This window comes from Athene noctua, chromosome 3, assembly GCF_965140245.1.
Source record: "Athene noctua chromosome 3, bAthNoc1.hap1.1, whole genome shotgun sequence".
In the NCBI taxonomy this organism is placed as follows: Eukaryota; Metazoa; Chordata; class Aves; order Strigiformes; family Strigidae; genus Athene; species Athene noctua.
In genome coordinates this window covers 3556977-3584942 of record NC_134039.1, presented here as the reverse complement: position 1 = coordinate 3584942, position 27966 = coordinate 3556977, and the positions used below count along the sequence as shown (strand labels likewise).

Below are 27966 nucleotides of genomic sequence, written 5' to 3'. Positions count from 1 at the left end.
CCGAGTTTGGGACTCCTTGATGCAGTGATCCCTTCCGCCTCACCCAGTTGTGTTGTTTCACATAAACCATTTGTTTGAAGTCTGTAAGGAAGTCAAGTATTTGGGCATTTGTATTTGCAGAACAATGTTATACCAACAAACAGAATAAATCCAGTAACGTTTCTTTGTTTGCTTTCACTCAGGACTGATCCAAAACCCTTGTTAAGTGTATTTAAGTGTAGAATAGAACACACTTGCCAAGATTGTGTTTGCAGCTTCTGTCTGCTTGCAGTGGTACACTTTCCTTTCCCGCTCTGTGCTGTTTCAACAAAGTATCCAGTAAAGCTCCTCTGCCCACATAGTTCAGATTTCTGAACGGATTAATGCACAAGTGCATGTTTTCACTGGAACTGGCTGGAAAACAGAAAACAAATAAGTATAAGCAAATGACTGAAAGGGTTGCCCGATTTATGATTATTATCTACTGTTTGGAGTCAGCAATACAATACTGTCTGAATCATTTTCTACCTTCTCAGTCACTCTTGAAACTACATCAAGTATGGATCTGAGTTTTATCATCCTCGACAACCTGAATGCACGTATGCATGCCTAGAAAATAAACCGGGCCAGAACTATAAATTTACTTCTTTAAAGCTAGAACTGATGTGGCAAGTTCCTTCTACTGCTCCTTTTCTCTTGCTTTTAAAAAATTACTTCATTTGTTCAAGTATCATAGCAAGAGGGCAAATATGGGGAAATTTTCCCAATGAAAAGATCCTTCCATAACATTTCCTTCAACAAAGAAAGAGCAAAACCACAGATTGTACCACCTTCCTCCCATTCCTTGAGGTGGTTCCCTTTCCATGACCTGAACAGTGATCGTGACAGCAGCTGTGTAGTTTTACATGCCCTTCAAACCACGCATTAGCACCAGCCAACACAGGCCGGCATTCACTTTATTTTTGAGTTTACCTTCCTGATCCAGAGGGAGCAATTGATGCTTACTGTTCCTTAAGCCTGAAACATCATCTCAAATGGATTGAGTACTCACCCCTCTCCCCATCTTTCTGATTTGGTATTTGCTGTGCTTCTCCCCAGTCCTGAAGACTCTCCCAAGCCCTGCTACAGCATTAACAGGGATCAGTCACTTCTCTGCTTCACACCCCCTGCCGGGACACCCGCTGCTGCAACCGGCGCTGATCAGCCACTGACTGCCAATCTGCAAGAAAGAAAAGGAATGGCATTGCTACATAAACACAAGAATTATTTGGGTATGCCAAGTTTTTCTCCAAGGTCATACGCTTAATGCTCTGTGTTAGTGATATAGTATAATTTACATTTGTTAGTAGGCATGGTTAATAATTTCACAGAATTTCACAGAATCATCTGGGTTGGAAAAGCCCTTGAAGCTCCTCCAGCCCAACCATGAACCTCTCCCTGACCGTTCCCAACTCCCCCAGATCCCTCAGCGCTGGCTCAGCCCGACTCTTCAACCCCTCCAGGGATCCCGGGGACTCCCCCCTGCCCTGGGCAGCCCATTCCAACGCCCAACAGCCCCTTCTGCACAGAAATCCTTCCTCAGAGCCAGCCTGACCCTGCCCTGGGCAGCTTGAGGCCATTCCCTCTTCTCCTATCGCTTGTGCTAGTAGCTATAGTTACTGCACATATGGAGACAGTTGCTTGGTCGAGTGAGACTTTGAAGCGTGGTCAAGATGACCTTGATTAGCGATAAGAAATTCATAAAGGATGATCTCCAGACCCTAGAAAATAAGCAGAACATCCTGGACCATAAAGAGGATGTCTGGGGTTGTGTTGAGGATGAGTTATTTGCCAGCCTGGCAAAGTGACTAATCAATTAATTCACTTGGCAATGAAACTTAACTTGTGAGTGTCCTGCAAGAGAGCTACCTTCGATATATCAATACTAAAAACCACATCCACAGGTCAAAAGGACCCCTGCCCAGGTTAAGACCCTTCCCTGAGCCTGTGTAGTAGCAGAAGCATTGGGTAAACCGTACTATAATTTAATGTTAGTCACTAATGATTATCTAATAGGTGTGTTTAGAAAAGTACTAACCTCTGATTGTTGTGTATAAAAAGAGCATGAAAACCTGCTGTTGGGGCGCTTGTGGAAAAGTCCACAGAGCTCCCAGGCCTGAATAAATAGAGTATCTTTTCTGTGTTAAGACTGGGTTATTGCACACCGGGCACGAATCTGCTTTTTTGGATAACATCGGTGTAGCAGGGAGGTGAGGGAATCCCTCAGTGGATGCCGGTGCTCTGCTGCCATGTACACACCGCGAGGGACTCACCGGGCTCCGTACTCCACGTATGGCGTGCTACGTGTGGGTTCACCCCGGGCCGGCAGCTCAAACCGAAAGCAAACGTCAGAAACAGGAAAGAGCCCGGCATTTAAAAAACAAAACAAAACAAAACACAACAAAACACACATCCCAACCCTCAAAAAACAACAAAAGCAGAAAGGCCCACACGCTTTTCGGTCATTCTGGCCCGCTCGGACGCGTCCCGGGGCGGCGCAGAGCCGAGGCGGGCTGCGGGGTTCCCTGGCGGCGCTTTCCCGCCTCCGCGCGGCCCCGCCCCGCGCCTTCTGTTTCGATTCCTGCCGAGCCCGGGCGGCGCGGCCGGTCCCGCCGCGCTCCCACTTCCGTTCCGCCGTCGGAAGGGAAGGGAAGGGGCCGCGATGAGCGACCCGGCGGTGTGCTGCTTCCTCACCAAGACCCTCTGCGCCCACGGTGGGAAGTTGGAGCTGCCGGAGCTGCAGCAGCACATCGGGCTCTCGGCGCAGCAGCTGGAGGAGACGCTGTGGGCGGCGGGCCCGCAGCGGTTCCTGGTGCTGCGGGACGATGGCGTGGCGCGGGTCTTGGCCCTCTCGGGCGTCCGGCTCTGTGTCCGCAAGGAGTGTGGCGGCTGCGAGCGGCTGCACCTCTGCAAGCTTCACCTCATGGGCAGGTGCAACCTGGGGGTCAGGTGAGCAGCCCTCGGGGGTTGGGGGGGGAACGGGGGCACCCCCGAACTCCCCCACTCCCCGGGATCTCCGGGGCTGTCCCGGCGGCGTGAGGCCGCCCCGGCTTCCAGCCGGCGGAGGGGCGCACCCCCCCCCCCCCCCCCCCCCGATACCCCCGCGCCCGGGTGCGGCCTCGTACCGGGCGTTTCTGGCTCCCGGGGGGCTTCGCTTGCTGCTCCCGCTGTTTCGGTTCAAAAGCCCGAAGCGGCGGCGGTAGGTGGCAGTTCCCTGAAGCCATGTTTTCCTCGGTGTCCTGGGTCAGGCTGGGATAGAGTTTTCACAAGATAAAAGTTAATTTTCACAAGAAGCTGGGGGGGTGTGGGGTGGGGGGGGTGTGTGGATCGCGGCTCGGGAACGGGCTGAGCAACCGGGCTCCGCGTGGTGAGCAATTGCACTCCCTCCCTACTTTCTATTATTATTCTCTCATTGTGTTGTCCTGTTAAACTCTCCTTACCTCAACTCACGAGTTCTTACTTTTTTTCTTCGAATCTCCTCCCCATCACCCCACGGGCCGGCGGGCAGGAGTGAGCGAGCCGCTGCTTGGCGCTTAGCTGCCGGCTGGGCTTAAACCATGACACTTTGTAAATTTTTTTTTTTTTTTTTTTTTTTTTTTCGTTAAAGCCGCTTTGCCTGCCACACCTGTCCCTCAGCCCCCTGGATGAAGTAGTTTACAAATATTTCCCTTAATAAGGAAAACGCAAAGTGCTAGTAGCATGTTCTGGTTTTAATCTAGGAAGTGATGAACGTTTACTCTTAAGTCAACTACAGCTCTTTCTGTGAGGAGGCGTGTTTGATTTCTCATGTACGTCAGTACAATGATAAAAGAAACTAAAGAGCGGAAGTGAAAACCAGAAGCTTTTCGGTGGCAATCAATGGCAGCTGTGAGCTCAGATGGAAGAATTTGAAGTTTAAGCCCCCAAGCCCCAGGTCCTGCGCCGTTGCAGTGTTATGCTGATATCCCACCAGGTTTTTCCTCTTTGCCCCAGCAAAACAGCTCGCTGTGCGCTCGGATCTGAAGAGCATGAAGGGGAAAAGCCGTGTCTGTCTCACAAGGGTACTAGCAAAGTATCAGGTTGCTAAGATTTTCTTGCTCTTTCTCGCTTTACTGATAAGCTTCTGCGTGATTCACTGTTAGAAATACCTTCAGGTGCATGTAGGCACTTGTGCTGGATGACTCTTTGTGTATCAAAATGTGCAGTGAGGCGATTCTCTTTGTAATGATAAGCCATTCGCCCCTCTCAATAGCACTGAGTGTTTAAAATCACCTTTGTAGGTGGTAATAAATAATAAGTATGCCTTTCGTGGGAGGTAAGTTGATTAAAATGAGAGGGCAGAAATACTGCTAGGTGGACCGCGTGCTTCAAGGCAGAGAGCAGTTTTTGACTGATAAGGTTAAATCTAGCCTTGCTTCCACATCTTGCAACCTTTTTGGTTTAGAAAGAATTTCTGGCAAGAAAAATGTCTGTGCAACTTACTGGGGTCTTCCTATTCAGGATTTTAGTGCAGTTAAACCCATTTTTAACTTGTCTGGCAAATAACTTTTTTTTTCCTAAATGTGTTATTAAACTCAGCTGATGAGTTATCATTGTATTTATGGATTGTTTCAGCCTTTGACTTACAAATATGTACTCAAGTGATGTAGATCACTGTGACTGTCAGTGGAATCTGAAGTTAACTGGAGGAATGCTGGTGATGGTTCCCACCTTGACTACTCCGTAGCTCACCTACCTTCATAGCCAGTAACTGAGTGCCTACAGAATCTAATACCCTTAGAAGATCGCTTCTCAGCACCAAAGATGGCACATTTCTGCCCTGCAGACTTCGCTTTCTTGCTTATTTGCTTCCAAAGCACTGTGTCCAACAGGCAGCGGGGGTCAGGGCTGAAAGCTTCTCCCCAAGGCTCTGTACAGAAGGATTGGATTCAGACACAGCATGAGGTAAAAAAGCTTTCACAAGGAGAGTTTCAAGAGTTAACTAGAGGCTAAACAGATAAAGAGAACAGAGGCTTGAGTCTGATAGATTAACAGGTGCTTTTATTGGTTATGTCTAGTCTTAAGGCTCTATCAAATCATGCCTTTGAAGAGCAAGCCATAAGGAAACTGTATTTTACTGCAGTGAATTAATGCGCAGGTTAACTGCATTTCTCCTCTTGTTGATGATTTGTAGTATCTTTTCAAATAGATTAAAAAAAATAACTATCTTTCTGTTTCATACTCACTTCAGCTGTTTCTCTTGGGTTAGTGTCACCAGTGTCTTCATTATTGTCATTAATTGCTTCTTTACTAAAACCCACAAGTTAATGAACTTTCTTGGTTGTTTTTTTGGGTTTTTTTTGTTGTTTAAGTTCCCAGCCAGCAAAGATGATAAACAGTGGTTTGCTCTCTCAGACTCTTCCGATCTTTCTTTACATGGACAACAACCTTTTACATTCACAAAATCAAGGGTGTTGCAACTTCCACCATTGTTGGTGCATTGTTCTAAAATTAGCTTCACCTCCAACTGTTCGGGTCGTGTGAATTGACTTGCTTCTTACTGGAGGAGAAAAGTGTGGGGTAGACAGACTTGGCTTCAGATCTGTGCTGCTAGATTTCTTAAAAGTCTGGCCACATTTTAAATTGGGAATAATGACGCTACTGTATGTCACAGAACACGTTTGGTCAATTCTCTAGCTGATTACAGAGACCATCTAAATGTTCACAGAGACTTTTGGCAAACTAGCTTTCTCATCATGCAACTTGGGAAAAGCCATGGAATCTGAGGTTCTTTAAATCCGCTTGACTGAAGAAGTAAACACTGATATTTCTGTGTGTTTTCTTGCAGATCTTGCAAGTACTCGCATGACATCTTCAGTCCTGAGAACAAAAAAGTTCTAAAGGCCCACGAGTTGTCTGGTCTTGATGAGAATGAGCTGCGAGTCCTCCTTCTCCAGAATGACCCTTTCCTCCTCCCTGATGTGAGTTGTACTGATTTCTTAAAAGAAGCTTTTGTTAATTAGGAATGGGAGAGGGTGAGAGAGAACGTGGAGTTCTGATCTCAATTTCAAGCTGTTAAAATATATAACTATTATTAAGATTAGTCTGAATGAAGTATGAATGGCAGTGGCTGTGTGGGAAAGCAGCAGAAGAAATACAGAGCCAGGGCTGTGAAAGTGCTTACAACAACAACAAAAGAAAAAAAAGACCAGCAATGAAACTGTTAAACACAGAGGGATGTGTTGCATAAATACCAGACTGCTTGCACCAATAAGGTGTCAAGAGAAGAGCTGCAGGAAGCAGACAGCGAGGCTGCAGCCTGTTTTTTGGGTCATCCCTGTTACCCCAACAGCATAGCCATAAAGTTACTCAAAACAAGCAAACAGAAAAAAATCAGCAACTTCACCAAAGATTTACAGATGGTGAAGTAAGCAAGACAGAGCTGAAAGATCACAACTGATGTACGTGCTTACAGGATAAAAGGCCTGACCAAAACCAAATTTGTTGGCTCTTGTTCAAGTGATGATGAAGACTAGGAAGTGAGGGCCCCTTTCCTTTTTCAGCCTACCTACGTGTTGTGGTTTAACCCCAGCTGGCAACTAAGCCCGATGCAGCACTTGCTCACTCCTCCCCCCTGCCCCAGTGGGATGGGGAGGAGAACTGGGGGGGGGGGGGGGGGGGAAGTAAAACGCCTGAGATATGAACAGTTTAATAACTGAAAATCAATAAAATGGAAATAAAATGCAATAATAATGAAAAGGAATGTATCAGAGAGAGAGGGAAATAAAACCCAAGAAAAGATAAGTGATTCACAGTGCAATTGCTCCCCACCCGCTGACTGATGCCTGAGTAGCGATTGGCCCCTCCCAGCCAACTTTCCCCCCACCCCACCCCGTATCTATACAGAGCAGGACATTCTGGAGTAGCCCTTTGGCTAGTTGGGGTCAGCTGTCCTGGCCATGCTTCCAGCTTGTACTCCTCCTTGCTGGAAAAGCATGAGAAACTGAAAAGTCCTTGACTTAATCCTGTGTGCTTCTTAGCAACAACTAAAACATCAGCCTGTTATCACATTATTTTCACAGTAAATCCAAAACAGAGCACTGTTCCAGCTACCTAGGAAGAAAATTAACTCTATCCCAGCTGAAACCAGAGCAGTAGGCTTGCACATTTTGGTGCCTGAGGGTGTAGGGGAGTAAGAAAAATCTATGAGAAAATGACCAAATGACTGCAGTCAGGTTTTGTAAAATCTGCCCTTTCCAAAGTGCACTGAGTTTTGGTACACCGATTTTCTACGAGACAACCTTTGTCCAGTTTAGTGTGCAAGTCATTGATTTTGTTAAATTTAGCTGATCAATCCATTCAGCTTCTGCACATGTGTATGAGGGCAGTGCTATCTTCAAGGTGTGGCTGTTTCAAAGCCAAGAATACCCTGTTCTGGCTACAGCTGTTCCTGCTTAAGAAATTACCAGAGTACTGCCCGTTTCCCTTGTCTGTTGGAGGTTATAATCTCCAACAATCTGTTGGCGTAACAGTTCTGCTTTCTTATTCCCCACTGTGACAGTGCTGGGCTTTGACAATTTTTTTTTTTGGTAGTGTTTTAAGATATGTTGTGCTGGCAGATTCAAGGAATATGGTGGTGATGAGCAAGGAGGATTAATAACATCTTTGTCTCACTCAGCTGCATCTAAAACTTAAGTGTTTCTTGTCTAATTACCCCCAGTAATGAGGAGATAGTAGCAACCATCGATTGATATTACTCTTAAACTCTTCTCTATAGATCTGTTCAGACCTCACTGCTAGCAGGCATCTTTAATTACCTCTAATTGAGCACCTTAACTCCTGTTCTGGACTAAAATAGCAGAAACAACAGAAAGCACTGATCAATGAAGGCCATTTATAAACCTGAGAGCTGGGAGAGTGATGGGAAAGCTTCCTTGATGGTTTCTTACACTGAAATGCTGACAAGTGGCATGTATGAAGCTCTTGAGAAAGAGGAAACTTTGATCTTCTGTGATCTGAACTGGGGTGCAGGGTGAGAAAAACACAACAGCACCCTAAAATTAGAGGTTTTCGCACTTTCCCTTCTCTCTGACTCTTCTTTTTTTTTGTTTCTTGGCGAAGGCAAAAGGCAGTGTGCTTTCTTCATGTAGCTAAATAGTGGATTCCCTGTTTAGTTGAGGCAGCGCTTTGTTCAGGTTTGGTAGTTTATTCTGATGCTCCCATGTAAAAATTTTGTCTTGCATACTAACATCATCTTTTAATGCATCTTCTCAATGCTCTTCAAGCTCGCTCTCAACCAGATTCAGTGTCCTTAAATCCTTTTGTGCATCATACAAAATGTTCTTGATACAATCAGGTAAAAGCTGAGAGAGTGTATTTTAGTTGCGCTTTTTTTCCCCTGCTCTCTTGAGCAGGAAGATGCAAGCACGAAAACAATTCCTGGCCCCCAAATAGCCCCCAAAACCTGTGTCTGACATAGGTCTTGGCGCTTTTTTTTTTGTGATTCTTAAACCAGCTTTAGGTTGTTTGACAAGCTGGTCTCTCTGCTTCTGGTTTTGATTAGCAGTATTCCTGGAGGAGAAAGTTTATAGAAAGGAGAGGATATTGAAGTTAAGGGGGAAAGATTGGGTTGGGGTAAGACCTATTAAGGAAGCAGTGATTTTAAGTTTTTCTAGGAGCATTCAGAGAACTGTATTACTCCTATGAACCAAGGGACTACTATATAATTTCATATCAGAGTCCTCTGCTTGATTATCTGTCTCTGGGGGATGTTGGACTAACTGTTTCCAAGTCAGGAACATGACTAGTTATCTAGGGGTAGAAAAACAAATTGCATGTTTAAAGCCTTAACTTACTTCTTAGGTAGGCACTCAGATGAGGCACGTACATTTTAGATGGGGGTAACACTTCGAGTGGTATCAGGCCCCCAGAACAGCAACATTTTTCAACTGAGGAAGACCATCCCTTGGCAAGGGTGTAAGATTTGAGTTCTTTAGTGACTGTTATTACCTAGCACTTGAATATGTTCTTGATGCATAGATCTTGGAGTGCTCTGTAGATGATAAGACTTGCTGCATTCTCCTCGGACAAAGTTGGGAAAATAAAGGAGAGAAAAAGGAAGTGACTTACCCAAGATTCTGGGCAGGTGAATAACTGCTTTGTGTTGGCAGGCGCTGGTCTTGGATCTGACTAGGAAAGGCACGTGATGCTTAAGATAAATAGCTGGTTACTACTAAAGGTTATAATGAGAAGAAATCTTATGTGTCCCTTCTGATGTCATGGGAACCCAGTCCAGCATCAGACAGATCTCTCTGGTAGCCCATGGCTTGCTGTGCGGAATTACTATCCGTGGGGAGGTTCAGCATCCTTGCTGTTCTTCATATTTTTATAGCGTTTTTCAGGGCACACACTCCCCCAAAACCCACCAGGCCTATTGGTTTTCATACATGGTACACTGAGGTTCACTGAGAGCATTATGTTCTTACGCATCTCTATAGGAACAACTCTTGCCAACAGTACCTGCAGGCTGTATTGTTACAGGCGGTCCGTGCTAATGGTACGTGCTGTTGTTATGTGGCTGTTGCTAATGATAATGTGTGGGCCTCTGCAACCTACAGGTAAACTGCATAGATTTGCTAGAAGTTGCTACCTCCTCATTATAGTATCTTCCACAGCAGCCCGCAACAGAAGCCGTGAATGGTCAAAAATTCATTTTCCAAAATTTATTTTCCCAGTACGAGAGAGTGATGGAGCTGCTGGCAGAGGGGTTCAGTGCAGCACCACTAAGGTGGTGATGGGACTGGAGCATCTCTTGCATGAGGATAGGCTGAGAGGGTTGGGTCTTTTTAGCTTCGAGGAGAGAAGACTCAGGGGCATCTCATGAGTGTTTACAAACTCCTGAAGGGGAGGGTGTAAAGAGGACACAGTCAGGCTCTTTTCAGTGGTGCCCAGGACTAGAGGTGATGATGTTTTGCCGATTAAGGATGCCAGTAAAACTCAGACACCAGAGGAAAAGAGTAGGCAGATTTTACTGGTGATAACCAAATCCTGTCACAGAGTAATACAGAAGACAGGCAGTAAGGAAAGGCAGAATAGTGCACGCAGAGCAACAAATAGGAAAATACAGGGTAATGCATCTAAATCATTACTACCCGAGAGAGAGAATAGTGATTAAGAAAGATCCCTCACCACTTGCACCCGTTGCCATCATCCAGACCCACAGTCGCTGGGCAGCCCCGGTCACAGCGAGGATTTGGAGAACCTGTCCCGGCAAGCGGGAAATCCTACGCGGTGCTTCCACCCAGAGGTGAGGCTTCCAGAGTCGCTGCAAGTGAGTCCAGCCTTACATACCCAAAAATCAGCAAGCCAGAATAACTGGCACCTTTGTTTTGAGCAGAAACATCTGGTTTCACTCTCACATTAGATTCCCCCAGAGCCTGGCCAGGGCTCAAGGAGGAAGCCGAGGGAGTTTCCCTGCTTCCCTACTTTATATATGAGCAAGGTCACACATCTGGTCACAAGGCCAGACTTGCCCCTACACAAAGAAGGATAAAGATATGTTCAGGATAGACACGTTTTATGATATCTAAGCTACATCTTTCATTAACGAGCATACATATTTCACCAATGATTACATACTAAGTTAGCAACTTTGTCTCAGGGCCTGTTGTTCAGGCTTCAGTATTTCAATGCTTTAGCACTTTTTACATCAGCATAGGTGTTTTGTTATAACCCCGTACAATACCTACTAGCACAGTGGTTATCAGTTATAAAATATACAGGATTCATCTGTAGGTCAACTCTGGCTTGGACTTGTTGTCCAAGCCTTAGCACTTCAGATGGGCACAAACCAAAACACAGGAGGTTCCCTCTGAACATCAGGAAATGTGGGGTTTTTTTCCAGGGAGGGTGACTGAGCACTAGCACAGGTTGCCCAGAGAGGTTGTGGGTCTCCCCCCTTGGAGATATTCAAAAACCATCTGGGCATGGTCCTGGGCAACGAGCTGTAGGTGGCCCTGCAGGGCAAACTCTGCTTGGGCACCTGAAAAACCTTCTCCCCTTCCTTCTTCTCACCTCGGTGTCTGCAGGGCTTTTTCTCCCATTTTGCTCACTGCTCCCCTTGCAGCATTATTCCCTTTCCTAAATACATTTTTCCCAGGGGTGTCACCAGCTTGGCTGATGGGCTCAGCTGTGTCCTACAGTGGGTCTGTTGGAGGCAGCTGTGCCCAGTGTGGGGCAGCTCCTGGCCTCTTCTCACAGAGGCCACCCCTGCTGCCAACAGCTTGCATGGGCACCCAACGGATTGTAACACCACTGATGGCATTTGGTGATGCAGCTGAGCTTAAATATGTAAATAATAGCCGTAATTGCAAGGCGTTAAATGGAAAGTTGTGTGTGATACAGTTGCACAAACAGGATGTGGGAAAAGTTGTGGAAGTAAAATCTGCAAGTATATGGTAAAAGTAAAAGCCTGCAGAGCAGGCAGGAAGGGTATGGGATGGAAGCAGAATAATCCAGTAGAATAAGCAAAACCAGAACAAGTTCAGATCCCCAAAATACGATGCCAAAAGCAAATGAGAGTGTTCCTTGGGGTGTTAGGGGTAGAAAAGCATAAAGCATCCACAATAACAGAGGGAAGATGGTGAAGAAAGAAGACAACTCCCTTTGGTTTCTGCTTCCTTCAGAGGCTAAGAACCATCAAGGCTAGCAGCCATCAGTGCTCACTGAAATTATATCAGTTCTGTGGCTTTGTATGCTCCCACCTAATTTAGAGTAAGTTTGTGAGGGCTAATTGTTCTGTACATGATACTGAGTGCTGAGGAACTCTCCACTGGCGATGGGTATCATTAGTATGAATCCAGTGAAGGGTTGTTTTGTAGTTGAAACTGGCCCAATTTTTTTCAATCTTTTAAACACTGCCATCCTAGCAATCTTTAATTCCCTAGTTGATATATAAATCTATCTATATTCAGTTGCAACACAGCATAAAAACTGTCTCTTGCTTGTAAGAGGGGATCTGTGACAGTTGGGGCTGTCTGCCTGACAGCTCTATGTTCTCCTCAAAGCAGCTTTCTTGTTATGGTCTGCTCCTCAGTGCTCCAGGAGCAGAAGTGTTGCTGCGGTGCTTCGTGGGCAATACGAAGGAGTTTTTGGTGTGTGGTTTGTTCACTGGGTCCGATTCATCGCATTTCTTTTGGTGATCAGAGGAGTAAATAAGTGCGTTGCTTTTTCCATATATACTCTAATCTCAAAGCATTCTTCACATCATTTTTAGATGCTCAAATCTTTAATGTAGAATAAGCTTTACAAACAGGAGCTGCAAATGCAGTTTCAGCTCCATGAAATAATACTTCATTTGACACAGTATACATGTATTTATGGAGACACTTGCTCTTTGTTACGTGGTTTTTTGGTTTGTTTTTTTTTTTTTTAATAGAATAACTGTTAAAGAGTCAGTTGTTATGCAACTGTCTTGCTTAGAAGTGCCAAAAATGAATGCTTATTGGACTGGCTTTTCTTTTTCTTGGAAAAAAAAATCTCTGTGCAACTTCAAAACTGAAAATACATGAGTCAGCTGAAAATACCTGCTTCTCCGTGCAAGAAATCTGCCTGGATTAAGGAAGTTACAATGAACTCAGCCCTTTTAGTCACCATTTTTCTGCTGTTAAAGCTGCATGACTGTAGAACAAAGGAAAAAAAAAAAACCCCAAACCTGCTTCTAATGTGGTCTTTCATTTCCTATTGTATCTATCCTCTCCACTTCTAGGCCTGTCAGTTTTACAACAGAAAGGATGATATCTGCATCCAGCAAATCCACTGCAACAAGCTTCATATTTGTCGACACTTTCTCCAAGGGGAATGTAGATTTTCTTTGTGCAAGAAGTCCCATGACCTCTTGGATGGCCATTCACTGAGAGTGTTGGAAACTGGAGGCATTGGTGGGAGCATAGCTTCGAACATCCAGACTATATACGATCACAGGCATGAGGAATTCAAGAAGGAACTGAAGAAAGGGAAAAGTAAGTTGTAAGAAACACTGGGTATAAATAGGATTCAGAGTTTGATAGAGGTAAGGCAAAGACAGCTTCTAACCTCACAGCTAAACCCCATTGTCCTTTCTGTGCTTTCAGTACACAACTACAAACCAAGAGAAAATTTATGGAAAAAACCAGCAGTTACAAGGGGTAAAGAACAGTGTGGAGTAGGCCCCACACTGCATGTGCCACTTTTAGAAGGTAAGTATCTAGATAAGTAACAATTCCTTCCATGTGGAATCAGCTTTCCTGTTTCCCGTATATACATTTTTTTTTTTTTTTCCCTTCTGCCCTTCATCTGCTTTCAAGGATGGAGTAAGTCATGGCCGAGTCGTGTGGGAGGGGGAGCTGCATTGCTATTGCATAGACTACTGCGTGCAAAATTGCTGTTGTATGGCAGCTGATCACTCTGACGACTAGCTGGGATTTGTAACTTATTGCTGATCTGTTTATCAGTGGTGGAGTGCCAGTGGAAAATTATGTGTGTGATGGACACAATGCTCCACACACAAGTTGGGATGTTGCCAGCTAGCTGTGGTTCTGGTCCAGCAGAGCTCTTCATTCAGTCTTCTTTTGCAGGTCCTGGTAGCAACATACCTGGGCAGAGCCAATACCACTTGCCAACAGGAGCTGAAAGTAAAGACCAAGGTATGGATTGGTTTTAACCTTTCAGTCTTGAGGTCAGGCTGCTTCTCACTGGGATTTGATTTCACACAGCCCTACAGTCAGAGTGCAGTTTATGTGCTTACCCTGCTGTGTGCTGAAAGCTGTAGTACCAGCCAGCCTGTGGAGGAGAGTTGGGATTTCGCAGAATCATCTTGGTTGGAAAAGCCCTTGAAGATTAGTTAGTTTGGGCCCTCTGCCCGTTTGGGTCCCCTCCCAACCTATTGTGCACCCCTCAGTCTATTCACTGGGCAGGCAGGGTGAGAAACAGAGAAGGCCTTGGTGCTGCGCAAACGCTGTTCAGAAAAAGCTGGGCCATCAGTGTGTTACCACGTGGTTTCAGTCCACAATCTAAACCACAGCATCATATGAGCTGCTGTGAAGAAAATTAGCTCTGTTGTGGCCAGGCCCAGTACAATGAGATTTCTGATGTAGCAGAGTGATGTGAAATACACTGAAAACAAAATACAAATGTTAAGTTACACTTCCCAAAATACAGCGATTGCAGTACACAATTCAATCGCAATCCCAGTGTGATCCCCCTTACAGGTCTGTATAATATGCTCACTGTCACGATGCAGGAGGAAGGAATATGTGAGTTGAAGCCAGCTCAATCCCATTGCTCTCTTTGAAATTTATTGGTTAGTTTAGATTTTATACCCCTGTGCTGGCCTGAGCTCCATATTCACTCCTCCCATGCTAGTCTGGCGAACTCGGGGAGAAGCGTTTATACCACCGGTTGATCCGTTCAGCTGACGTAGCCAATTATCTACAGCCTTCCACCCGTTGTGTTGAGACAATCGGCTTCATCATGACAGCCGCGGTCAGTCACACCCTGTGTTACCCCCTTGTCCAACTCCACTGAGACTTCTGCCATCGCAGGGGTTTATTGGTCAGTCACAAAGCCCGAACTCTACAGGGGATAGTCAGATCCATGAAGTGCTCGACTTGGCAACTGCAGTCAGCTCCTTGTTATTTCTGGCATGAAATGCCAAACGCATGGGTTGTATTTTGCTAGGGCAAATAAGGATTGATGTATTCTTTCCCGTAGCTAAAGAAGATGATTCCTTTGCTGGAGCTTCAAAGAAGAACAAAGAAGATAAGTCTGATGAGATATGCGTGTTCTATATCTGGAGGTACTGCAAACATAAAGGTATGCTTTATAAAAAGTCATGTTCTCTTTGGAGACAGGCACCTGCGGAGTCACTCCCTGCTCAGTGGCTCAGACTAGGGGCAGTTGTGCCTTCTCACTCATCGCTTTGTTCCAAGTCACTAATAAACACTCTCAGAATTGCAAACATCATCAGTGGAAAGTCAGGTGGACACACTGAAACCCTTTCTCCTCTGGGTGATCCATCTATGGCCTATTTCAGCCCTGTTGATGGGGGCAGCCTTTGGGTATGTTTCTGTGGCAGAAACCCTTTGCGTGTTGAATGTTACACTTTCTGTAACTATCAGATCAATTTAAGAGCTGGCCTCATGCTGTTGTCATTGACAGCTGGCAACAGTATGTCATCCTTTATTCCTGCAGTATCCTATGATAATAGCCATATTCTCCCTCATTAAGTCTTTTCAAAAGTGATCTGGGGTGTTAAAATGTCTTAAGAAGGTGCAGTGGTTGTACCAGCTAAACTAAAGATCAATCTAGCCCATCTGGCAGCGGCTGATAACTGTGGTCTGGGGGGGAAAAAATATAAGTATAAACAATTGTATTCAGGGGCTGTCTCTGAAGAATTGCTCAACCCCCAGGTTAGGCTCTTCCTTAGTATGAAGAGGCACCATGAGGTTTTCTTCTGGTGAACTCGTCCAGTCACTTTCTGAAGAACTGCTCCTTTTCTGAGCACCTGGTCATGGTAGGAGGTCCACTTAAATTAGATCAGTCTACATCTGCTTTTGCTTAGGATGTAGACAATAAGATGCCCAATAACTGTGTGGTCCGAGATGTTTGTATTTAGCATTTCTGTAGTGGGTTTGTGTTCGGGTAAAGATGCAGTTCTCCCGTCAGAAGCTCTGAGAGGTGGATGAGGAAGTACTTCAGGCCTTGCTCTAATACCTCTCCTTAACCATTACTTTGAAGAGAGGCAGTACTTTGAAAAAAAAAAATTATCTCTCTTATGGATCACAGAAATGAAATTTGTGGCCAAGAGAGACCAAGCGTGGTTTTGTCTACAGCTTTTCCAGTTAATTTAAGCAGAGTGCTTTTGAGACAGAGTGCTTTCGAGACAGGGAGCACTCCAGCCCTATTAACAAAAAGGAAGAGGAAAGGAATGACAGTGTTGTCTCCATAACCGGGCTTACTCTCTCTACATTCTGTGGTCAGATACATCAAGGGTCAGGAATAGTAAAACTCCTTTTGCCTCTTCCGTGCAGCAGCTACTCCAGCCTTGTATCACATTTCTCAGACTCTGCTTCTTTAGGACCAGGTTGAGGCTTAAGTTGATGAACTTTTGGACCGGTATAATGTGAGTGGTGCACCCATGTGCTAGCTGTGGAGGTTATGCTCAAAGCAGCTATACCATGACCACCAAATAGTTAAACTCAGGTAATGGTTGGAGGGTTAGCGTGCTTTGCCATGCCATGTTTGGCTCAAAAATTGTAAATAAGAGGTTTGGTCCGTACTGGAATGTGGAGTGTACTTCAGCTTCCCCCGGCAGGGAGGCCTGGGGGTCAGCCTCTGCCTGCAGCCAGCAGCATGCACACATGCAGGGGTGTTAAAACAGGTCTGAACTCAAACATGCAGTCGTACACGTGTTGAAAACGTAGATGATTTAAAAAAACAAACCACCCCAAAGTCTTCCTCTTTGTGTGAAGGGTATGTAGCACTGCTACAGGTCTTGTATGTGAGGCAGTTAAAAGTTGTTTCTTCCTGTTTTCTGAGAAGCAAAGCAACAATTCTGACTGTGCCTAGCAGTCGTGTTAGGAGGGCAGTGTGCTGCCTGTCCAGGGCTGAGTGGGGGGTCCCTCCTGGGGGACGTTTGGTGGGGTATTGCAGTCCCTTGTGTTCCCTCATTTCTTGGGCCGGGTCTAAAAAACCGTTCAGGCCTTGGTAACTGCCCCACAAGGTCTAAGGAACTAAGGGAAAGAGAGAACCGAATGTATTGGAGCACTTACATGGTGCGTAGCCTTGACTTTTTACAGCTGAAAAACAGGGTGGTGTGACACACAGACACACGCTTCCGATCTGTGACACTGCTCTCCCAGCTGCCAACGCCGTGTCTCAGCAAGGGGAAGGTCATGGTTTCTTTGAAATACATTTGACAGTGTGAGAGCTTATGCTGTTTTTGTAGATAAGACTGGAGAAACACACATCCTTATTGTTCAGACATATTTCTATTTTCAGCACTCTGTCTTTATCGGTCATGCCAAAGCCTGGGAGATAAAGCCAGAGTGTAAAAAATGTTTGTTTCTTTTTTTTTTTTTCCTTGTCTTACTCTCTGTGTTATGACTGTAGAGCTCTTGACTATGTCTGATCTCATTACAGATAAATGCAAATTTGTTCATTACCATTTGCCATATCGATGGCAAATATATAATGGGATCAACTGGAATGACATTTCCATGATGGAGGAGATTGAAAAGGCCTATTGTGACCCAAAAAACATCAGGTATAGTGATGCTGGACTGCTTGCTTAGAGTCCCGTGGTTGAGCCCCTAAGGAGAAACTCTGGTTTTCTTCCTAAAGATGTCTGACTTCCGTAACTTCTGATTACTGAGCTTCCCAGAATCTGGGAGGATGTACAAATCTTTTTTTTTTTTTTTTTTTTAAAGAAAAGTAAAGAAAGTAAAAATTTTTGTCTTCTAAAAATAACACAACAATATCTTGCATTTAAAACTCTACAGAGTAAAAAGAAGCAGGTGGAATTCAGTGCTTGGAATAGTAGTATTTCAGATAATGAATCATTATTTATAATTATTAAGTTCAGCCTTTTAACAACGCTTCAGAGCTGGTCCTTCTCTATGGTTATTTCTTTCCTAATACAGCTAGTATATATATAATAAATACATAATTACAATACATAATATCTATAATATACATAATACAATAATATCTATAATGTGCCTAGAGAAATATTATGCAATGCCTTTGGTGTAAGCAGCCCATCTTTTTTTCTTTTTTTCCCTTTTTTAAAAGATTTTTTTTAAAGTGCATTTTTCCTTGAACTCCTTTCTGAATCTGGATTTGCAGGGGACCACAAGTTTGGCCTCACTAAAACGGTAGAGTCGTTATGGCCCATGATGCTTCAGGCAGCGGATGATTTCGGTTTGCAGCTTGACTAGGCTGCTGGATGGTGCAAATCACAAGCCAGATTCCCAAGAGAAGGCTGCTTTCAAAGTCTTTCTGCCTGAGAGTTAATTTTTCCAGCCTCCCAGGAGTAAGAGCCCAGGTGGCTTCAGTGATGAGTGCTGTTTACAGAACTCACAGCTGCGACTGCATCCTCTGTAACCACAGAGAAAGAACAGAGTTGATAAGATGCAGGAGTTTGCTGGCAAACTCGGTCGTGTACTTGCCAACTTCTAGTTTTATACTGTGAAAAATTGTAACTGTGCTTATCTGTTGCAGAAATACCTCTTGTATTGTATTATATTTTTTTTATGCCATGTTGTACGTGTAGCCCCAGACTGTCTGTAAAGATGGCAGTGCAACATCTGGCTAGTGATTGAGACGGTATCCAGGGTCTCACAGGCCATAGTTTGCTTCTGAAGACTGGAAACAGTTTGCAGAGCTGCCGTGCGTGCTGTGGGAAAGACTCTTATTTCAGACCTAATTAAGTTCAGGCAGTCACATAATGTTAAAGAAAACTGCACCAACTTAAACTGGGGGCTAGAGGATAAAATATACACTGTTAACTATAATAAACCTGCATTTGTCCTTACAGAGTAGCAGATAAGAACATTGATTTCCAGAGAATGACCTGCAGTTCTTCTTCACTTCGACGTCTCTCTACAGCATCATCAGTCTCAAAGCCCACACTGTCCTTCACCACGCAGTGGATCTGGTATTGGAAGAACAACCAAGGGCAGTGGGTTGAATATGGAGAACAGGTGAGTCCCCATCCTGTGCTTTGAATCCCTTCTGAAGAAACGTGTGTGGAGCCTTTTCCCCACCACTCCCCTTTTCTCAGCAAGGTCAATTGAGTAAATACTTATGCTTGAATTTGACAGTGTCAAGTACGACAGTGAAGCTGCAGATGTTCCTAACAGATGTGATAAAATGATGACAGGCTGGAGGGCAGGGAAGAGGCCTTATCTCCTTGCAGTGAGGTTCAGTATGAACAATTGGCTGTCTTTGTGTCTGGATAGTTTGTTATAATGACTTCCTTGAAAAAGACCTTGTTGGCAAATGCAGGAAAGCAAAATTCCTTTCTGTTTCAGCTTGTGTTGATCAGACTGGTTTTGATGATGCACGCTGGCTTCTCCAGTCAAGATTTCCTTTTGGAGCAGTCCATGGCTTCTACACAGATTTAACATCTATACACTGTCCTTGAGATTTGTTGCCTTTTAAATTATTCAGAAAGTAGTCTTGCTGCTCTTCTAAGCGTCCTGCTTCCCTGGACATGCAAGGATTGCTCTGCGCTCTCAGATCAAATGTTACCTTTTTCTTCGGGAGGCCAAGTCCTCTCTGAGAGAGTGATTTCCTTGAAAAATGCAGGAAAAGAAATAAATAAGAAATTTCTCCTTCCCCTAAGGCAGCTGACTTTTCACCGTCTGGTTTATGGTGTAGCTGTGCAAATGGCAGAACACAAAGGTGACTCAGGGATGTGGAAGAGTATGCAGGGAACGATGATGGATATAGTGGCTCTGGCAAGAGTGGGCCTTGATTTCAGTACGCAGCTTAAATGGAAAGCATCTCCATCAGCGTACCCTCATATTTTACATTGTTTTGTGCATTAGAGGATTGTCCTTGCGTCATGGTTTAGCTCCGGTGTTGCGGGGCAGATATAGAATCTGCCAACTGTGCCAGTTTGTCACGGGGAAGATCTTAGACTGTTCAAAGAATCACCACTAAAAGTAAAGGCAAAAGTAGTTTTATTGAAGTAGGATGTAAACGTGAGACATAACAAAGTCCGATGGCAAGGTTCACTCTGTTCCTGCACAGAGGATGTAATAATAATAAAAATTCAAAGTTACCAATACAAAATCTTAGTACACCAATAGCACAAGGTTATGCGTGGCATTGGTCGCTTACCAAAGGTCTGCAGTTGATAAGGGGTCTCTTAGCCTTGAGAGATGTTCCAGCTCAAGGGGAGATCACCTCTGTGCCTCCTGCTCAGCAGGGAGAACTCAAAAAAAAAAAAAAAAAAAAAAAAAAGCTCTCTCAGGCTCTTAGATTTATGAACTAAAGTGGTTGGCTCATAGTCAGATTCCATGCAGTGGAAAAGGTAAGCGTGAGATGCCTTCACAGCTTTCTTCCTTGACAAATTAGTCTTGGAAGAACCACCAGCTATTCATGTGTTAATCACAGGATCGGTGTTCCAGTTTTCCAAGCTCATCATCAGCATCGTGCATCAGTGCTCACATGCCACCCTGTTCCTCTGTGGGTTGTCAGAGAACAGGCTGGAACCAGAGAAGGTCAGAGCCTGGACATGGCCTAGGCCTTTACTTCCTTTGGAGCCTGAATCAAACTACCATCTAGTTTGGTCAGGGAGTCGAGTGCATCCCTCACACCCGGCCAGCAGCTCAGCCCCACCCAGCTCTCACTCAGTCCCCCCACAGTGGGATGGGGGAGAGAATTGGAATGATCAGAAAAATCATGGGTTGAGAAAAAGACAGTTTAACCAGTAAAGTAAGAGCCGCACGCACAAGCAAAGCCCGAGCAGGGATTCATCCCCCGCTGCCCCTCGCGGGCAGGTGCTCGGCCATCCCCAGGACAGCAGGGCTCCGTCACGCGTAACGGTGACTCGGGCAGACAAACGCCATCGCTCCCAACATCCCCCCTTCCTCCTCCTTCCCCCAGCTTTATGTGCTGAGCACAGTGTCCTGCGGGCTGGGATGTCCCTGGGCTCAGTTGGGGTCGGTGTCCCGGCTGGGTCCCCTCCCAGCTCCTTGTGCCCCCCCCAGCCACTCGCTGGCGGGTGCTGCGAGGAGCAGAAAAGGCCTTGGCTCTGTGTAAGCGCTGCCCAACCAAAACATCCCCCTGTTACCAACGCTGTGCCCAGCACAAATCCAAAACACAGCCCCGTAGTAGCTACTCTGAAGAAAACTAACTCTATCCCACCCAAAGCCAGCACAAATTGCTACAGGAATTTCAATGGGATACATGTGCCCATCATTACTAATTATGTATTTGTGTGTGTGGTAGGAGTGTTTGGTAATCGCACTTTAGGCCATGATAGTTCTGATTAGATAGTTCTTTCCCTCCACCCAGACTAGTTATCATCAAGGGTTTAGCCTTGTTTGTGTTTACTCATTACTCTTTTCTCTCTTTTTTTTTTTTTTTTTCTTCCCTCCACAAAGGGAGAAGGGGATAGTACGAAGTCACCATCTTCTGCTGTTATTGAGAATTTGTATCTGGCGGATCCAGACGCCATCATACCCTTCCAGGCTGGCTTCTACAGTTACGAACTCAATTTTAAAGGTACTCATTTTAAAGGTTCTCATTTACAACTACGCAGTGCTTTACAAAGACTAACTTGCAAGCTCTGTCAGCTTTTAGAAACTATAACTTCTTTTACTAACACTACCAGATTTACTCACTGGAAGGGGAAGTGATGGCTCAGAGGAAACTCCTTACAAAAGTAATCTTCCCCCTTATTCCTTGACACTATCCGGACTCACATTAGACCAGAAATAAAAAGATTTGTAGTCTTTGCATAAAGTCATAGTAAACCTCAAGTAAAGTGAATTGATGCTGTGGATTGTAAAAATGAAAAATTGTGCTGCTGGAGCAACATTTAAAGAGCATGAATGATTTAAGGAAGCAAGCAAGATAGGCACAGGTTAACTAACAGTTACAGGAGGGGGAAGCAGCTTACATAGGCTTTCTGCAACTATTCTTCAGTAGATAGAATTGACAATGAATATGCACTTGTCCTTAATTAATGACCCCATCTTGTAGACGTATTCATTACTTTTTTCCTTCTCTTTTCTCCTTAAGAGATGACCCAGACAAACATCTCTTCTAAAACTCGAAGACCGGTCTGCAGGCGGCCAAAGTTTGTGTCTTCTGAAGATGTGCAGAAGATAAAGAGAGGGTAAATGATGCTCTCAGTTGTTGTTTTTTCATATTTCAGAAGCAATTACAAGGCAAAACGGCTGCCGGTGCTGGCAGTAATTGTGCAAAGAACACACCTGTTGCTAGAAAACATCCATCTGACTGAACAGAAACTACTGTATCGCAAACTGCCGGCTTGGTGCATCACCTGGTTTCTGGGGTGTATGTTACTCCAGGTATACTACACCCACAGGACTGGTATGTCTTAAAAAAGCAAGTGAAAGGAGTGTGACAATTAAACGACAGCACGCAAACCCAGCTCCCAGACTGAGGTTGTTTCCCAGTTTCTTTGTGGTTTATTTTCTTTATTTTTAAATGTAGGAATTGGCCAGAGGGGATGCTGCCATTTTGAACGTTCAGACCGGTACTAGAATTACTAACACCTTATTTTCTGTCTGTTTGCAAACAGCCCCAGGGATTCTTCAATTCCAAATCAAGTCTGTCCTACCCACTGGGATCGATCTGCACTGCCTGACTTGGGATACAAGGTATCTTTTTTTCTTTTCCCTCTTGTAATTCTGATGGAAAGGCACGATTCAAAAGAGAGGATGCTTAAGTGAAGCAATTGTGACTGGGTAGATGATGAAAAGGATCAGGAGTGATTTCCTGGGTGGGTGTGCTAAAGATCATGGGGATCTCCCAAGAGCTCCTGAAGAAGGTGCCAAATTCCCATGAAGTTCATCTGTGTTTTAGACATCTAGACATGCAAAACCAAAATTCACCAAATTCAAGACAAAAAAAATTCACTGGTAAAAATGAAAAATTGACTGACTTTGGTGACTTAGCACACCAGTGAAGCAAGGGGCTTCTATGAAGTGTGTAGTTCATCTCTAGAAGCTGGGCTGAGACCAGACCTTTTCTGTGTAGATGGTTAAAAAGCTATCCTACAGTAATACCATCGTGGCTCATAAAGTTTGGATTGGAGATCTAGGAAAGGAAATCTCTATATGCTCTTGCAGGTCACCCATCAGGTACATCACAGATCTGAGCACAGACCATGGCCTCAAGGAATGGTAGAAATAAAGAGTTAAAGCCAATAATATCAAAAAAACATTTTCAATGATATCTTCAATGAAACAGACCAAATCCCTGTCAGCCAAAGTCTGTTATTTGGTCTACCAAGACCAAAAACGTGCAAGTGGTTTTTAAATGATTAGGTCTAATGGTATTAAGAAGCAGTCCTTCTGGAAGAGCAATACAGGAAGTGGAAGTGCTAGAAAAAAGGCTTTTTGGTGTTACAGTTGTCCTTTTTGATAGTGGATTTGACCCTGATTAGGGAACGGCACGTAATGTGGAGCATAAGAGGTTTTCCTTGTTGAACCGTGTAACCGAATCTTGTGTGCTGCTGACCAAGTTGTATTGGCACAGATATCCTGATGGCCAGGGACAGGACAGAAGTAATACCCTATTTCCAGACTGGGAATTCTGGCTAGTTTCAGTTGACAGAGAGCTCCATCGCTATTCTGACGCGTTGTATTTTATTTTTCCCCAGTGTAGCTACATTGGTAGTGGCATGAGGACCAGAAATATCATGTCTCTGAGCTTCTGTGGGCTGGTTTCTGTCATTCTGTTCTGTGCTGTTTCATTTTACCCTGACTACCCTCTTGTGTTGGATTACGCCTTACTCAGTCTAACACCAGTATCTGGCCGTGTGTGCATATAGCAAATTCATCTAAATACAGTTCTGATGAAAAATCAGAAGGCAAAATTTAAGTCAACTTTACATGAGCTCATTTCAAATAGCTGTTTTTCACAATCAGCAGAAAACCTCGTAATTTTCAAGATTGTTTAAGTGTCAGGTGTCTGGCACCTGCTGAATGAACTAATACGGGTTTGTGTGGGGGCCTGGCAGCCAGATCTTTTGAAGATTTGGGCGTGTCATACTTTGAGCTCTGTCAAAATAATAAAGGATATAGCTAATCAGCTCTTCCCTTGGCTTATCAGCAGCTTAACTGATAAACACAAGCTGAAGTTTTTCAAAAGAATGCCAGGAAGACAGGTCACTTGGTTCTTTTTAGGTCTCTGGGTTGTTTATACCTAACTGCTTCCCTTATTTATTTTGAAAACTTCAGTCTGAATTTTAGTTGCATCCATTTGTTGGGGTGTTTCTGGAGTCACAGAGGCAAGTGTGTGAGAGGCTTTGGAGTGTGATGTGCAGATCTATGGTACTGCCGGTGGTACCCATGGGGATGTGTGAAATAGAAGGATCATCTTGTTCCTCAGAGCTCAGTTGGCTTGTTGAGTTGGCACCGAAGAAAAACGTCTCTTAACTTGTAAACTGAATGCCTTTCGTAGGAAAGGAGATGTTAATTCAGTTCCTAAAAAGTGATAAAGCCCACGGTACCTGTTGGTGCTAAAAGTGCAAGCCTGGGCTAGATTAAATATTCCTGTGGGACCCTAAGCTTGTTTTTTTACAGTAGGTAATATTGGGCCTGGCTGGGATTCTGCATACATGTGGTGACCATCGTAAGATCTGACAGTTACGACTTGATGAATTCCCTTCTCTTCAGACATTGGCAAATAACCCTGGCAAAATTTGCTGCGCTGGAAGTGATCCATTTTAGAAAGGAACGCCTATATGGGATAGGGAGAAAGTCATCTTCGCTTTAAAAGAGCAGCTCTGCTTTGGTAACATTGCTTATGTTTTGAGTGTTGCAGTGCCTAAATCTGTAAGTTCTTTAGAACCATAATTTTATAGAAAATAGAGTGTATGATGCTAACACCAGTTGGAAAGCTGCTGTGAATTTCTTCTTTGTTTAACAAAGTGGAATTAGTAGTTGGTAAACCTTTTAAAGAGAAAAAAAAAAAAAGAAGAGTTGATATTGTCTTGGAACTTCATGCCGTGTTTTAAATTGTATCTTTAATGTACAACTGATGAATGTGTGCAGCGAGTGGGTGGTTTATGTCAGAGGATTAGTCTTTGTGTTGGTTGCTGTGCTGCCAAAGGTTGCTGTGCTGTAATAGGAACAGGAGCTGAGGCAATGTGAAGAGTCTATCCGTGTGCTTTATAGATACTAGTTCTGCTTGGGTCACTGTCACTAACTCAAACCGTGCTGCTTCCAACACCCTCGTTAACCAGTGATCGAGGTTTGATATCGCAGATACCGTACACAGTGAATTAACATACGCTGGTAGAAATGACAGTCACAGAATCCCAGAATCGTCTCAGTTGGAAAAGAACTCAAAGCTCCTCCCCCTGACCGTTCCCAACTCCCCCAGATCCCTCAGCGCTGGCTCAGCCCGACTCTTCAACCCCTCCAGGGATCCCGGGGACTCCCCCCTGCCCTGGGCAGCCCATTCCAACGCCCAACAGCCCCTTCTGCACAGAAATCCTTCCTCAGAGCCAGCCTGACCCTGCCCTGGGCAGCTTGAGGCCATTCCCTCGGGGCCTGGCGCTGGGGCCTTGGCTCCAGAGACTCATCCCCCCTCTCTGCCCCCTCCTGGCAGGGAGTTGCAGAGGGCCAGGAGGTCTCCCCTCAGCCTCCTCTGCTCCAGACTGAACCCCCCCAGTTCCCCCAGCCGCTCCCCAGCAGACCTGTGCTCCAGACCCTGCCCCAGCTCCGTTGCCCTTCTCTGGCCACGCTCGAGTCATTCAATGGCCTTTTTGGGGTGAGGGGCCCAAAACTGAACCCCCTCAGCGAGGGGCGGCCTCACCAGTGCCGAGCCCAGGGCTCAGATCCCTTCCCTGTCCCTGCTGGCCACGCCAGTGCTGACACAAGCCAGGATGCCATTGGCCTCCTTGGCCCCCTGGGCACACTGCTGGCTCCTGTTCAGCCGGCTGTCAGTCACCCCCCCAGTCCCTCTCTGACTGGCAGCTCTCCAGCCACTCCTCCCCAGGCCTGTAGCCCTGCTGGGGGTTGTTGTGGCCCAAGGGCAGCCCCCAGCATTTGCCCTCAGTGAAACTCCCCCAGTTGGCCTCAGCCCATGGCTCCAGCCTGTCGAGATCTCTCAGGGCAGTGATTCTTACTCTGCCTCAGTCTCCACTCCTTGACAGTGCTTCAGCCAATGCTTGTGCTCGCTAGGATTTTCCCCTTTAGGTCTGAAGATGAAAGGGAATAAAGATGTTATGTCATTATGAAGTATCAACCTGCAGTACCAATGTGGCGTTCCCTTTATTAGCAGAAGAAGCATCCTTGGGGAAATAAGTACAATCCCAAAATATTCATGCAAAAGAGAACTGGCTTCGTTGCTTGGAGCCCATCATACGATAAAATAATTATGATAAAATGATAAAATAACCTTTTCTTACAGGCTTAGGCCTTGTACCACATGGCTGACGCTCTGTTTTACCCAGGAAGGTTACAGTTCCTCAGTGAAATGATGCAATATAGCGAAAGCATGTTTTTAGTCTAAATAAGAATTGTTTATGTACAAATATAAGATGTAGTACTGAAATACAGTGCCATAACTTTCAACTTGATTGTGAACAACTTGAGCTGTGGTGTCACAGAGCGTGCAGATAATAAATACTTCTCCGGCCAAAATGTTTTACGTGTTGTAAAGAAGGTTTGGAAAAAAACCTCTTGTATTAAGATATGGGAAATTTCATTAAACCTTGTAAAACTGTTTAATAAATTCAAAGAAATAATTTTTCCATGTGCAGGTGTCTATTCTTAATCTTTAGAAGACTTGCCTTGTTGTCAATAAGTACTAAATGCACCAACTGGGTATGGTGTCCAGAAAAACACTTCTTTATTTATATGCAGCAGTGAAATATAAATCCTATTTTATCTTCTCTCTAAACTCAGCCTTCTGGAATGTGGAGCTTTTGCCTGACAGGTTAAGATGTTGATATCATACTGCCTTCTAGGATGACTGCAGCTTTCCTGCTTAAAATGTACGTGGGATGTTGGACGTTTCACTTCAAGGCACCTTGAGTTCCCACTTGGCTTAGGCAGCGGTAAAGTGGGAAGTATTTCCCAGTGACATCAGTCTGTCAGCATTATGCATTTTCAGTCAAGTTTATGGAAGAGAAGTGTTTATTCTAGAAGATTAAAGGCACAGGTGACTTTGGATTAAAAAATGGAAAATTTACCCATGACATAAGCAAGCAGAAGAGCTTGAATCATGTTTTAATTATTTTTTGCACTCATTTTTCTTTGGGAAAAATGTGCATTTCTTGATGGATTTTTAAACATGAAAAGTATGGATAAATAGACTTTGTTTCCTTTAGGAAAGGAAGATATGTGTTTGCTTAAGCAGGCTGTTAGTGTAACTTTCCTGTTAGAGTTGTAACTGCTCTCTTACGTTTAGAAATGTAGCTTTTTTTTTTTCTTAAGTCTATATGTAAGTGCAAGCTTCCAAGTTTTACCTTTGAGAAGTTAAGGAGCTGTGACACTGGCAGGTTCTGTGTATTTTGTTTGTTTCATCTTTTAATAGCTGAAGCTCCCTTAAACGTCTGGTTACAAATGATACTGTTATCTAACATCTTTCGTTCTTAATCAGCTTATATATAAAACTAATATTATCTGGAATAATCAGTGAAGTTTTATTTTTTGAAATTTCTGTTTTACTGAGATTTGAAGTTAAAAGTGTCAACTCCTACTCAGAGATAATAAATGTTTATTTGATCCTTTTGCTTTCAGCATCCTTCCTGAAGAGAGGTGAGGAGGCCTTGCAAAGCAGGAGTGACCTGTTGATTTACATATTAAGTATCTGTCCTAATTACTCACATAGTCACAATCTAAAGCATTAAATTAACCTTCAGAAGAATAGTTTGGGGACCCTTCCAAAAGTGTATCTGCTGTAATTAGGCTTCTGCATGTTACGAGCTAACTGAAGCCTCATGTCATCTTTTGCTTTGGTTTGTATTTTATAGGCAGTGGAGCTCAGTAATGTGACCTCTGAATACAACAAAATAAAGCAGCTGTTTCAAGAGACTATGAAAAACTACAAGGTCCTTAAAATACAGAGGATTCAGAATCCATCCCTCTGGAAAGTGTTTCAGTGGTCAGTATTTGCTTCCTCATCCTTATGGGGAGGGAGTCTCCCAGAGCTGGTGTCCTGTATCCGCTTCCTAGGAAAGACTATTACCACTTCTGCTTTAATATGACTGGTACTTGCTCCTTAGGAACAGTTTCA

The 27966-nt window shown here is 44.5% G+C and overlaps 1 protein-coding gene across 2 annotated transcripts in view; it reads left to right on the top strand.

Annotated features, from left to right (window-relative positions):
- Positions 1–2332: 2332 nt before the first annotated feature.
- The window catches only part of LOC141958842 (protein mono-ADP-ribosyltransferase PARP12-like), a 34505-nt gene continuing 8871 nt past the window's right edge, over positions 2333–27966 (top strand). For both annotated transcript variants that reach the window (XM_074901791.1, XM_074901790.1), the window contains exons 1-12: positions 2333–2967; positions 5825–5957; positions 12743–12995; positions 13107–13211; positions 13590–13658; positions 14725–14826; positions 17155–17278; positions 18551–18716; positions 21129–21249; positions 21769–21865; positions 22295–22373; positions 27704–27834. In XM_074901791.1, the coding sequence (XP_074757892.1) occupies positions 2681–2967; positions 5825–5957; positions 12743–12995; positions 13107–13211; positions 13590–13658; positions 14725–14826; positions 17155–17278; positions 18551–18716; positions 21129–21249; positions 21769–21865; positions 22295–22373; positions 27704–27834 (1667 nt within the window). In that variant the 5' untranslated portion in view covers positions 2333–2680. The remainder of the gene's footprint in view (positions 2968–5824; positions 5958–12742; positions 12996–13106; positions 13212–13589; positions 13659–14724; positions 14827–17154; positions 17279–18550; positions 18717–21128; positions 21250–21768; positions 21866–22294; positions 22374–27703; positions 27835–27966) is intronic.